The sequence below is a fragment of the Salvelinus alpinus genome, chromosome 2, assembly GCF_045679555.1.
Source record: "Salvelinus alpinus chromosome 2, SLU_Salpinus.1, whole genome shotgun sequence".
Taxonomy (NCBI): Eukaryota; Metazoa; Chordata; class Actinopteri; order Salmoniformes; family Salmonidae; genus Salvelinus; species Salvelinus alpinus.
This window is the reverse complement of record NC_092087.1, coordinates 79,634,392-79,647,327: the sequence shown is the minus strand read 5'-3', so window position 1 is coordinate 79,647,327 and position 12,936 is coordinate 79,634,392. Positions and strand designations below refer to the sequence as shown.

The 12,936-nt window shown below is 45.2% G+C and overlaps 2 protein-coding genes across 3 annotated transcripts; both read left to right on the top strand.

Moving 5' to 3' along the window:
- Window positions 1–4,610: 4,610 nt before the first annotated feature.
- LOC139544419 (uncharacterized) lies at window positions 4,611–7,610 on the top strand. The gene is made up of 5 exons (XM_071351479.1): window positions 4,611–4,740; window positions 4,824–4,876; window positions 4,965–7,347; window positions 7,426–7,462; window positions 7,547–7,610. Exons 1-4 carry the CDS (start codon window positions 4,712–4,714, stop codon window positions 7,433–7,435), a joined length of 2,475 nt encoding a protein of 824 aa, XP_071207580.1. The 5' UTR covers window positions 4,611–4,711; the 3' UTR covers window positions 7,436–7,462; window positions 7,547–7,610.
- A 2,498-nt stretch (window positions 7,611–10,108) lies between these two features.
- LOC139567887 (uncharacterized) lies at window positions 10,109–12,531 on the top strand. 2 transcript variants are annotated; one of them, XM_071389489.1, is made up of 3 exons: window positions 10,109–10,253; window positions 10,346–10,404; window positions 10,510–12,531. In XM_071389489.1, the coding sequence occupies exon 3, from the start codon at window positions 11,554–11,556 to the stop codon at window positions 12,094–12,096; it is 543 nt and encodes a 180-aa protein (XP_071245590.1). In that variant the 5' UTR covers window positions 10,109–10,253; window positions 10,346–10,404; window positions 10,510–11,553; the 3' UTR covers window positions 12,097–12,531. The 2 variants fall into 2 exon arrangements, with proteins under 2 accessions (XP_071245590.1, XP_071245591.1); XM_071389490.1 differs by lacking the exon at window positions 10,346–10,404 and having other exon boundaries at window positions 10,114–10,253.
- The last annotated feature ends 405 nt before the right edge of the window (window positions 12,532–12,936 follow it).

Here is a 12,936-nt window from a genome sequence, read left to right as displayed (position 1 = left end):
GCTGCAGAGAGCGTGATCACACAGTCTTCCTGAACAGCTTTTGCTCTCATGCGTGTTTCAGTGTTATTTGCCTCGAAGCGAGCATAGAAGTAGTTTAGCTCATCTGGTAGACTCGTGTCACTGGGCAGCTCTCGGCTGTGTTTCCCTTTATAGTCTGTAAAGGTTTGCAAGCCCTGCCACATCCGACGAGCGTCAGAGCCGGTGTACTACGATTTGATCTTAGTCCTGTATTGATGCTTTGCCTGTTTGATGGTTTGTCGGAGGGCATAGCGGGATTTATTATAAGCTTCCGGGTTAGCGTCCCGCTCCTTGAAAGCGGCCACTCTAGCCTTTAGCTCAGTGCAGATGTTGCCTGTAGTCCATGGCTTCTGGTTGGGGTATGTGCGTACGATCACTGTGGGGATGACGTCATTGATGCACTTATTGATGTAGCCAATGACAGACGTGGTGTACTCCTCAATGTCATTGGAGGAATTCCGGAACATATTCCAGTCTGTGCTAGTAAAACAGTCCGGTAGCTTAGCAGCTGCTTCATCTGACCACTTTTTTATTGATCATGTCACTGGTGTGTCCTGCTTAAATTTTTGCTTGTAAGCAGGAATCAGGAGGATAGAATTATGGTCAGATTTGCCAAATGGCGGGTGAGGGAGAGTTTTGTATGCGTCTCTGTGTGTGGAGTAAAGGTGGTCCAGAGTTTCTTTCCCTCTGGTTGCACATTTAACATGCTGATAGAAATTTGGTAAGATGGATTTAAGTTTCCCTGCATTCAAGTCCCCGGCTACTAGGTGCGCCATCTCCAGGTGAGCGTTTTCCTGTTTGCTTATGGCAGAATACAGTTCATTCAATGCGGTCTTAGTGCCAGCCTCAGTCCGTGTTGGTATGTAGACAGCTACAAAAAATACAGATGAAAACTCTCTAGGTAGATAGTGTGGTCTACAGCTTATCGTGAGATATTCTACCTCAGGAGGGCAATAGCTCGAGACTTCCTTAGATATCGTGCACCAGTTGTTATTTACAAAAATATATAGTCCACCGCCCCTTGTCTTACCTGACGCCGCTGTTCTATCCTGCCGGATAGCCAGCTGTATGTTGATAATGTCGTCGTTCAGCCACGACTCCGTAAAGCATAAGATATTACAGTTTTGAATGTCCCGTTGGTTGTTTAATCTTCCGCGTAGGTCATCTATTTTACTTTACAAAGACTGCACGTTTGCTAGCAGAATGGAAGGAAGTGGGGGTTTATTCGATCGCCTACTAATTCTCAGAAGGCAGACCAGCCTCTGGCCACTTTTTCTCCACCTTCTCTTCACACAAATCACGGGGATCTGGGCCTGTTCCCGGAAAAGCAGTATGTCATTCACGTCGGGCTTGTCGGATTTGTTAAAGAAAAAAAAAGGATTCTGCCAGTCCGTGGTGAGTAATCGCAGTTCTGATGTCCAGAAGTTATTTTTGGTCATGAGAGATGGTAGCGGCAACATTATGTACAAAATAAGTAAAAAAAATAAGTTCCAAACAACTCAAGAAACGAACAAAAAACACAATTGGTTGGGAATATGTCAATTAACTGAAATATTCTCTACACGCAACAGATCGTCTTTGAACATCTACATTTTTCTAAACCAAGTACTGTTGCTGAAATCATTCACTAACTGCATATTATGAGAATGCTGACCTTCAATTGATCTATTCATTGGAGGGACAACCTGTTATCCTACACCTAAAGCTGTTTGTTATACACAAACTAATTAAGTTGAAAAAAAACAGCTTTTGTATAGTTCCAATGACTTCAAATTCTGGAATTTTACTATTTTGAACTTTTTGTCTTTGTTTTTTGTCTTTGTTAAATTATAGATATATTCTCCACACTTCATTAAAAGGAACCTGCTCCTATGTCCCAGCAACAAAAGGAGCGGGCTCGCATGCCTCTTCAGCAGAAGCAACCGTCCACAATGACTCGGCAGAAGCAACCGTCCAAAATTTCCATCAGAAATCACCTGCTTGACTCGCATTACAAATACCTGGACAGCAAATTTACACTTGTTAAAACTGCAACTTGTTACTTGTTAAAACTACACCTTGGCATCACATCTTTGTATTATTAGCCTTTCATGTTCAGTCATATAACCAGACTATACCTACAGACAGTTAATGTACTGTCACATGCCTATTTTGATATCAATTTCCCACACCTCTGTCTTTCTCTTCGTCACTCGCTCTCTCTCTTTTTATTTTTCTCTTTCTCTCTCACACAGACAGCAGTGGGTCTGTACCAGTCAGAGGTGAAGGGGCACATCCTGCTCTTCATCAACAGGGGGAGTGGTGACTATGAAGTGCTCAAGGACCGGCTAGGTCAGGAGCTCTGGCCCCAGAGTTTGTTGAAAAGGTGAGAGCAGGCAAGCAGCTACTGGACCTGAAAAGAGCGACTCACCAAAACCTCTATTATATTGGCTATTTGATTCAGATCTTAAGATAATGTCCCTAATCCACCATTTGGAACAAGTTATTTTGAATCAACTCTTTAATTGCAGCTTGAATTGAATTTGTAAATTGATTCATTGGACGGTGTGTCAGACATGAAATGGCTCATGCCCGAGGGAGAGATAATAGGGCCTGGAGGGTCTAACAGAGAAAGAAGAAGTGGAATCTGTCTTCAGAAAAAAGAACAGTTGAGGATTTCAAATGCAATCACAAAGAAACAGCAACTACAATAGAATATGATATAGTATACTACAGTACAATACATCTTTGTGTATTTTCATGCAAATGCTACATTTAAGTGCAGACTATTTCAGTATCTGGGTTAAAATATACGGGTTAAAATACAAATTGTATTATTTGACAGTTTTCAAATACTTATTTAATTGCATTGGAGTGTATTTGAGTGTGTGAATTTGAGTTTTTCAAACACTTTCCAAGTGTATTTCAAAATACGTCAAAACATTTAACTACTTATGTTTTCAAATAAAAGATCAGAATACTTACATTCAAAGTATTTGAAATTAATTGAAATATTTTAAATAGTATTTGAACCCAGGTCTGATTTAAGTGACATACATTTGCGTTATAGTAGGCCAGCCTACAGCAGTGGAAGAGGGGAGTTAGTGCAGATTTCTAGACATTAAGGGCCGTACAATAAAGTAAAGAAGGATTGGAGCACTTGGGGTGAATATAAAAGAACAGAATGTCTGCCTGCTGTGCTGAAAGAGACAGGAGAAGAAAAGGAGATTGGAATTTTCAAGGCACAGACTTGAAATCAAGTATAATTATCAGAGATGGAATGCAAAGCGGTACCACCAGTCTGAATAGGGAAAACACTTTGGCAGATTTAAGCGGGCTGGAGATATATGCATAGCTATCTAAACAGTTGCATTCGAGTGTATGTGTATGTGTTTGTGGATGTGTACTGCAATCAAAGTTGAGACAACATTGGAAAAAAATGCTTCCACAAAGGAGGGTAGACGGTCAGAGGATGATGAGATGGGTAGTTGTCTTGTGTTTTATTTCATCCACACGAGGGAGACATTTTATGGAGATAGTGGGCACCTTTGAGCTGATCACTATTGTCAAGTCGGTGACATTTGTTGGTCACCGCCTTTCAAAGTGTGTTGCGTTCTGGGGATGAAACATTTCCGACTTGAGTCTATATGTCGACTGCATAAACTTTACAAAAATCTGCAGAAACTCCAAGTTTCTGCAAATGCACCTCTCCTGACTTTACTTCTTGACTTTGGTCTACAGTCAGTTGCTTTATCCCTGCCACTCAAACGAGCCCTACTATATGTTTGCGTCTGAAAAATTAAAGACTCAGATCATCAAAAGCATATGTATGTGGTGTGTTTGCATAATGTGAGTGTTTAATTGGCGTCTGTCAATTCAGAATTTGTCCAAGATGTTGCACTATGTGCAACTGAAACATGTTAACCATCTACTGTTGCTATGCTGAATGAAACACACTGTTTAAAAGAAGGCCGTGTAAAATAATGGTGCCTAACTGCTCATTTAGTCTCTAATCTTCAAATGAACCAAGTGAATTTTGTACAAGCAATAATTTCAACCGATCAATGAAGTGCCAAGACAAAATTTGTTTCCAACTTTAGAGCAGGGGTGTCAAACTCATTCCATGGAGGGTCTAGTGTCTGTAGGTTTTAGTTTTTTTAAACTTTCAATTAAGACCTAGACAACTACTGTAGGTGAGGGGAGTAATTAGTGGCCTTAATTCAGCAATCAAGTACAAGGAAGGAACGAAAACCCACAGACACTTGGCCCTCCGTGTAATGAGTTTGAAGTGTGCTTTAGAGTAAGGGCTGTCAAACCTGTCAGGAACTCAATTAGAGAATCAACCACACCTGAGTAAATTTCTGAATTCCAAATCAACCCCTAGCCCCTACACCTACCACTTAGTCACTTATGGGCATTTGAAACGATCAGATAGGTTAAAGCAATATGGAAATTGCTTCACCTTGCCTTCTGATAGGCTGGATGCAATTGTGGCCATATTGCTTATACCTATTCAATCATTTCTGATTCACAGAAGTGTTTAGTCCAGGGTGAAGGATTTAGGGGTCAATTTGGAATTAGGACTCAAATGTAGTTCAGGGGCTTACAGCTGTCCTTAATTATCCAATGACATTAGAAGGGTCTGGGATTTGATTTAAAGGAGGAACCAAAAAGCTTGCCAGTTCTGATTACTGTGGAGGTTTTGAGGTGGAAAATGGCTGTGATAATTGGAATCGCTTTCAGGTAGGTTTTTGAAAGTATTGATCTAGTTTGTTTCCCTTGTCCTTCAGGTAGCTATGTTTATAACAATATTTTTCCCCCTTAAGAGTTTCTTGGCTTTGTTACTTGCTAATTGGAGGGATAACCTGTTCTACATCAAGTGAGTTTCTACACATTCATTTCAAATAGTAGTTGTGGTTCCAATGACTTCAAAGGCTGGCATTTTACTTTACTTTATTCTAACCTAGGTGATGGGAGTCCTGCACCAGGTTCTGATGCCGCATGGCTCTATGCAGGCTCACTTAGGTCTAAAGGATATGGTAATTACAACTCTCCAACAGCTCCCTTACAAGCGCAGCTGACCGAAGAGCAACAGAAACATCTGGCTGCCATCCTGCAAAAGCAACTGGCCCCCATGCCCCAGGCACCTCAGAAAATGTTGTATCCAGTTCAAATGCCCCTGCAGGAAAAGCAACCGGCCGCCATGACCCAACAGCAGACTCTACCGGCCAGTTATCCTAAGCAGCCTCAAGCAGTGTTGTATCCAGCTCAAATGCCCCAGAATCAACCAGCTACTGTACTTCAGCATCAGAAGGAACAGGCCTCTATACCCCAGCTACCTCAGCAAGTGTGGTATACAGTTCAAATTCCCCAGCAGCAAAAGCAACCAGCTACTGGTCCTCAGCAGCAGAAGGAACCTGCCGCCATAACCCAGCAACCTCAGCAAGTGTTGCATCCAGCTCAAATGCTGCTAAAGCAATTGACTGCCATGCCCCAGCAAGTGTGGTATCCTGCTCAAAAGCCCCAGCAGCAGAAGCAACCGGCCGTTGAACCTCAGCAGCAGATTGCCATGCCCCAGCCACCTCAGCAAGTGTGGCATCCAGCTCAATTTCCCCAGAATCAACCAGTCCCTATGCATCAACCGCAGAAGGAACTGACCGCCATTCCGCCACAACTGTTGCAATCCGCTCAAATGCCCCAGCAGCATAAGCAACCGGCTGCCATGCTTCAGCAAGTGTGGCAATTGGCCCCCATGCCCCAGCAGCCTCACGATGTCTGGTATCCAGCTAAAATGGTCCAGAAGCAACAAGCCGCTGCAACTCGGCGGCAGAAGGAACTGACCGCCATACCCCAGCAAGCATGGTATCCAGCTCAAAAGCCCCAGCTGCAGAAGCAACCGGCCGCTGAACCTCAGCAGCAAATAGCACTGACCACCATTCCCCAGCCACCTCAGCAAGTGTGGCATCCAGCTCAATTTCCCCAGGAGCAGAAGCAACTGGCCCCAATGCTTTTACTGCAGAAACAACCAACAGCTATACCCCAGCATGCATGGTATCCAGCTCAAAAGCCCCAGCTGCAGAAGCAACCGGCCGCTGAACCTCAGCAGCAAATAGCACTGACCACCATTCCCCAGCCACCTCAGCAAGTGTGGCATCCAGCTCAATTTCCCCAGGAGCAGAAGCAACTGGCCCCAATGCTTTTACTGCAGAAACAACCAACAGCTATACCCCAGCATGCATGGTATCCAGCTCAAAAGCCCCAGCTGCAGAAGCAACCGGCCGCTGAACCTCAGCAGCAAATAGCACTGACCACCATTCCCCAGCCACCTCAGCAAGTGTGGCATCCAGCTCAATTTCCCCAGGAGCAGAAGCAACCAGCCTCAATGCCTTTACCACAGAAGCAACTGACCGCCATGCCCCAGCAAGAGTGGTATCCAGCTCAAATGCCCCAACAGCAACTGGCCCCAATGCTTTTACTGCAGAAACAACCAACAGCTATACCCCAGCATGCATGGTATCCAGCTCAAAAGCCCCAGCTGCAGAAGCAACCGGCCGCTGAACCTCAGCAGCAAATAGCACTGACCACCATTCCCCAGCCACCCCAGCATGCATGGTATCCAGCTCAAATGCCCCAGCAGCAGAAACAACTGGCCACCATGCTGCAGAAGCAACCAGCCACCATGCCCCCGGACGTGTTGCATCCAGCTCAAATGCCCCAGCTGCAGAAACAACTGGCCACCATGCTGCAGAAGCAACCAGCCACCATGCCCCCAGACGTGTTGCATCCAGCTCAAAAGTCCCAGCTGCAGAAGCAACCGGCCGCTGAACCGCAGCAGCAAATTGAACTGACCGCCATTCCCCAGCCACCTCAGCAAGTGTGGCATCCAGCTCAATTTTCCCAGAAGCAACCAGCCCCTATGCATCTACCTCAGAAGGAATTGACTGGCATACCCCAACAACTGTGGCAAACGGCTCAAACGTCCCAGCAGCATAAGCAACCGGCTGCCATGCTTCAGCAAGTGTGGCATCTGGCACAGAAGCAATCGGCCCCTATGCCCCAGCAGCCTCACGACGTGTGGTATCCAGCTAAAATGGTCCAGAAGCACCACGAAAGCACTGAAGATGGTGCCTCTGGTAGCTCTCAGGCCAGCATTGTTGAACAGTCTGGTGTCATCCCAATCTATTCCTACAGTTCCAAATCACACTACGAGAATGGCAGAACTGTCTTCTCCCAAACCCAATACACTCCTAGGGAGGCTATGCCTGTTGACAGTGGAAGTGCTCCCAAGGACAGTTATGTTGGCATTGGTGAACCAAGCATATATCCACCACTAGTGAAGGATTCTGAAAGGTAATGGGCAACTTTAACCTGCTCTGAACTTTGCTCTGAATTGGAAGTCCTTTGTACTAACCATAGATCTATCAACAGGAAAATGTAATGGATTCATCCTCTAGAAGCTCTAATGGTGAGAAATGTTTTTGACATTGGTTACTTAACATTCTGTGTTGCTTACACATTTTACATTTCTATCTGTTTTTGTTTCGACCAGGAAGTTGCTGGTGCTCTTGCTGCTCTAGCATGATGGAATCAATAAATAATTTTACTTTCAAAAATGCCTTGTCTCTGAGATATTGGTTCTCGTGTCCAATGCTTGTTAATTGAGAACAGGTGGTGTGCATTCGGTAGTAAAAATGACTACTGTTCAGTTAATTCTTTGGTTTTCTAATCTTTTCACCTTCGCTACAGGTTGTTCAAAATAAAAGCTTGGGTCTACATGCCTGTTTGACCAAAGACTCATGACACGGGATGAAATTGTATATGCATTCAATGGTCTGCTTTTATGTAAACAATGTAAATTCTGTGTTCTCGGACAATCTCTTGTCTACCATGCAGTAGCACTCAAATTTGGACACACGTACTCATTCAAGGGTTTTCTTTATTTTTACTATTTTCTACATTGTAGAATAATAGTGAAGACATCAAAACTATGAAATAACACATATGTGACCCGATTCAGGAAACTAGGCGTATGTCGCAAGTCACGACTTCACAGGAGAGCCGTTTGAACGTAAAAATCAAAATGCGTTTTTTGGCAAATTCCTTCTCGAACATGTGAACTTTCATCTGCCTTAATAACAAACATGTATGCCATCTGTAAATACAAATACAATTGTTAAATTATGAGCCTTGCTGGTTAAGCCACAGTAAAAGTAAGCAAACTTCTCACTAGCCATGATTGTCTGAGATAATGAGTGGGCTGGACATGCAGAGAGAGGAGTTCGGATTGGTCTGCCATTGAAGTTGTCTGTCTAGTTGAGCTCGTCAGTCTGTTTTGGTAATCCTGTCGAACGCCGCTTTAAAAAAAAAGTTTTGTATAGTGGAGCTGCATAAGTGTTGCTCTCCGTTTTCTGGAGAAAATCAGTGGAATTAGAGTATGATAGCTAAAGAGATGGAGAAAACACCTGTCTCCGGATTACATCTTCAAACCGTGCAACCGTGGTATGGCATTCATGACAGGGAGATGCGTCCATGATGTATGTTTATAGTCTAGCATTAGCTAACTACATTTTCAGATATGACACATTTCTAATTTTGACAAAGTGGTTTCATTTCACGCTAAAGTGTACTGTTAGCTGGCTGGTTCCCTAGCTGACGTTATTATTTGTTTCCCAGAGCCGTTTGCTTGTCTAGTTAGAGCCTAATGTTAGCTAGCTAACATTGGACCTGGTTGGTTAGCTCCCAGCACTGTGGCATTGTTGCCACTTTGTTCATTGTTTAACTAGCTGACGTTAGCTGGCTGGCTCGTTAGCTAACGCTACGTGACGTGTGTACAACACCCGTTGAATATGGCCGGTGTCAGTAAACGTCTGCAAGAAAGAGTCATGAAATTGTATTCAGCAGAACTGGTTAGGCTGTTTTCATGTTATCCAGAGGTAAACAAATCATCGGCCAGAGCGTCAAGTGTGTGCTCTGAAAGCGAAACAAGATGGGTGGGGCTAAAGCTTATTAAGAGGGTGTGAACGATGCTGAATGGGTGTAGACAAAGAAGAGCTCTAAACTAGATACCAAAACATTCAAAGGGGATTTTCTCAAAAGTGAGATTAAATGTTGATCAACTTTCAAAGCAGAAGTACTTTCCCATTGTTCCTCAAATGCCGTATATGATATACCATTTTGTAGCTCTGAGTCTCTACTTTTAGCAGATGTAAAAAAAAAACACCATTTCACATTTTACTACATAAGACCGAATGTGGTGAGTCACATATGGAATCATGTAGTAACCAAAACAAGACCAACCGCCGTGTCTTTGTGAGATGCAGAGTAGCTGAACGGATGATCTCCGCATGTCTGGTTCCCACCATGAATCATGGAGGACGAGGTGTGATGGTGTAGGGGTGCTTTGCTGGTGACACAGTCTGTGATATTTTTAGAATTCAAGGTACACTGGCTACCACAACATTCTGTATCTATACGCCATCCCATCTGGTTTGCGCTTAGTGGGACTATCGTTTGTTTTTCAATAAGACAATGACCCCAACACACCTCCAGACTGTGTAAGGTCTATTTGACCAAGAAGGAGAGTGATGGAGTGCTGCATCAGATGACCTGGCCTCCATAATCACCCGACCTCAACCCAATTGAGATGGTTTGGCATGAGTTGGACCAAAGAGTGAAGGAAAAGCAGCCAACAAGTGCTCAGCAAATGTGGGAACTCCTTCAAGACTGTTGGAAAATCATTCCAGATGAAGCTGGTTTAGAGAATGCCAAGAGTGTGCAAAGCTGTAATCAAGGCAAAGTGAGGCTACTTTGAAAAATCTAAAATATATTTTTGCACAACACACTTCTACCGGACCACTGAGGTTGCACCTGCAAAAGCCCCTGGCAGGATCTTAATTAGCATGAAATAAAGGTGCACTTGATTAAGCTCACCCAGTGCAATGGGTAGGTAGAGTTCACTCTTTAAAACCATTGGATTTGTCCATGAAGCGCAAACCCTCCAGCACACCAGCTGAATGAAATCAAGCGCACCTAATCTCAATTGGGAAATTGGACCAATGGAAATTATGTTCAGTGGCTTGCAGATGTACTTAATTAACCAGCCAGATTAGAAGGGTCTATGATTCCTTTGTAAGGCACAGCTAAAAGACAATCAGATAAAATATCAGGGATCTCCTGGTAAGGCTTCTGGCTACCATTAGTTCTGAATACTGAGGTTTGATGAGAAAAATGGCTGTGAGTTTTGAAATGTCTTTGAGGTAAGTTGTATGGCTCTAGTTTGTTTCCCTTGTCTTCCATGTTTTACAGGTAGCTGTATTTAACTGACTAGGATGTTTTTATTTTTATTTAGAATTTCTTGGATTTGTTGCCTGCTAATTGGAGGGATAACCTGTTATCCTCCACCTAAAGGTGTGTTTTGTTCTGCACATTTAATTCAGTAAAAGTAACACTGTATAAATGGCAGAACTTCAAATGCTGGCATTTTACGATTTGAAACTTTATTTTCTTTTGTAGGTAATTATAGATATATTCCCCAAAATCAATTAAAAAGAACTGGCCACAATGCAGCGGAAGCTACCGGCTCCCGTGCCTCGGCAGGTGAAGCAGCCACCCGTAATGCCTCAGCAAGCGTCACGACTGGCCCAAATACCTTAGGTGGAGCAACTGGATCCCGTGCCGCAGAAGCAGTCACCCACAATGCCTCAGCAAGCATCATGACTGGCCCAAATACCTTAGCTGAAGCAACTGGCCACAATGCTTCATCAAGCACTACGACTGGCCCAAATACCTTAGGTGAAGCAGCGGGCCACGGTGCCTCGGCAGCGGAAGCAACTGGACACAGTGCCACGCAAGCAGCCACCCATAATGCCTCGGAAGCAGCCACCCACAATGCCTCAGCAAGCGTCACGACCGGCCCAAATACCTTAGGTGGAGCAACCGGATCCCGTGCCTTAGCAGCAGAAGCAGTCACCCACAATGCCTCAGCAAGCATCACGACTGGCCCAAATACCTTAGCTGAAGCAACTGGCCACAATGCTTCATCGAGCGCTACGACTGGCCCAAATACCTTAGGTGAAGCAGCTGGCCAATATGCTTCAAGTGTCACGACTGGCCCAAATACCTTAGCTGAAACAACTGGCCACAATGCTTCATCAAGCGCTACAACTGGCCCAAATACCTTAGGTGAAGCAGCTGGCCAAGGGGCCTCGGCAGCGGAAGCAACTGGACACAGTGCCACTCAAGCGGCCACCCATAATGCCTCAGCAAGCGTCACGACTGGCCCAAATACCTTAGGTGAAGCAACTGGCCACAATGCTTCATCAAGCGTCACGACTGGCCTAAATGCCTTAGGTGAAGCAAATGGCCACGGTGCCTCGGAAGCAACTGGCCACCATGCCTCGGCAGCGGAAGCAACTGGACACAGTGCCACGCAAGCGGCCACCCATAATGCCTCGGAAGCAGCCACCCACAATGCCTCAGCAAGCGTCACGACTGGCCCAAATAACTTAGGTGAAGCAACCGGCCACTTTGCCTCATCAAGTGCGGAATCTGGTTCAAATGCCTCGGCAGGAGCGACAGGCGCCCTTGCCTCGGCAGGAGCGACAGGCGCCCTTGCCTCGGCAGGAGCCACAGGCGCCCTTGCCTCGGCAGGAGCCACAGGCGCCCTTGCCTCGGCAGGAGCCACAGGCGCCCTTGCCTCGGCAGGAGCCACAGGCGCCCTTGCCTCGGCAGGAGCCACAGGCGCCCTTGCCTCGGCAGGAGCCACAGGCGCCCTTGCCTCGGCAGGAGCCACAGGCGCCCTTGCCTCGGCAGGAGCCACAGGCGCCCTTGCCTCGGCAGGAGCCACAGGCGCCCTTGCCTCGGCAGGAGCCCTTGCCTCGGCAGGAGCCCTTGCCTCGGCAGGAGCCGCAGGCGCCCTTGCCTCGGCAGGAGCCGCAGGCCTTGAACAGGAGGGCGAACTCCTCAAGAAACATGGATTTTAGCAGCAGTGAGGTTTCTCAGGATTTTCGGTCTGACGGTGACAATGAAAGCACCCAATGTGTCAGCTCCAGCAGCGTTCAAGGCAGCATCTTTGAACAGTCAGTTCTCGTCCCAATATAGTTACAAATCGGTGTATGAGAATGGCAAAACTGTCTACTCCCAAACCTGCCACACCACTGGGGAGTTTATACCTTTTTGATAGTGGAGATGCTCTCAAGGACCGTAGTGACGTTGGCTTCTCTGAACCAAGCATATCCCCACCTGCTAAAAACTGACAACCTGCTAAAGAAACCCCACCACAAGGGAACAGCTACTGGGATGCAATGTCATGTACATTTTTTTACACTAATCTGAACGTTGCGTTCTGATTTTGAAATCCTTTGTACTAATCATCTATCAACAGAATTGCAATGGTAGATTCATCCTTTGGTTGACAATTCTGAGTTGTTGCTGACACTAAGCTTCCACTGTATGCTTTTGCGTCGGCCAGGGAGTTGCTGCTGCTCATGCTACCCTGCATTACTTGTAAAACAATAAAATATTGTACCTTTAAAAGTGCCTCCTTGTGTTTTGAAATACTGTGTTTAATGTCTACCTTTGGCTTGTTGGTTGCCAGTACAATTTGTAGTAAAAGGGAATGTGGTTCACAGTTCCTAATCTTTTGGATTTCAAATATATAATTTATTTTTTATCTTTGCTGCTGGTTGACAAATCCCAAGATTGGCTCTACGTTAAAGCCACTGACCACGTTTACATCAATATTCCATTACTCGGAATACTGAAGTATTTATTTTGTGTTTTACAAAAACCTGAGAAAGCTTGTACCCCGGAGATGGGCTGCTTTGGCATGTAAACCTCTGAATTCTGTTTTTGTGGTATGCACAGGCTCCGTTTCGCATTTCATGGTTGTCTGACTCTGTCAAACAAATCAATTTAAAGTGGGCTACCTGCTCAGTTTGA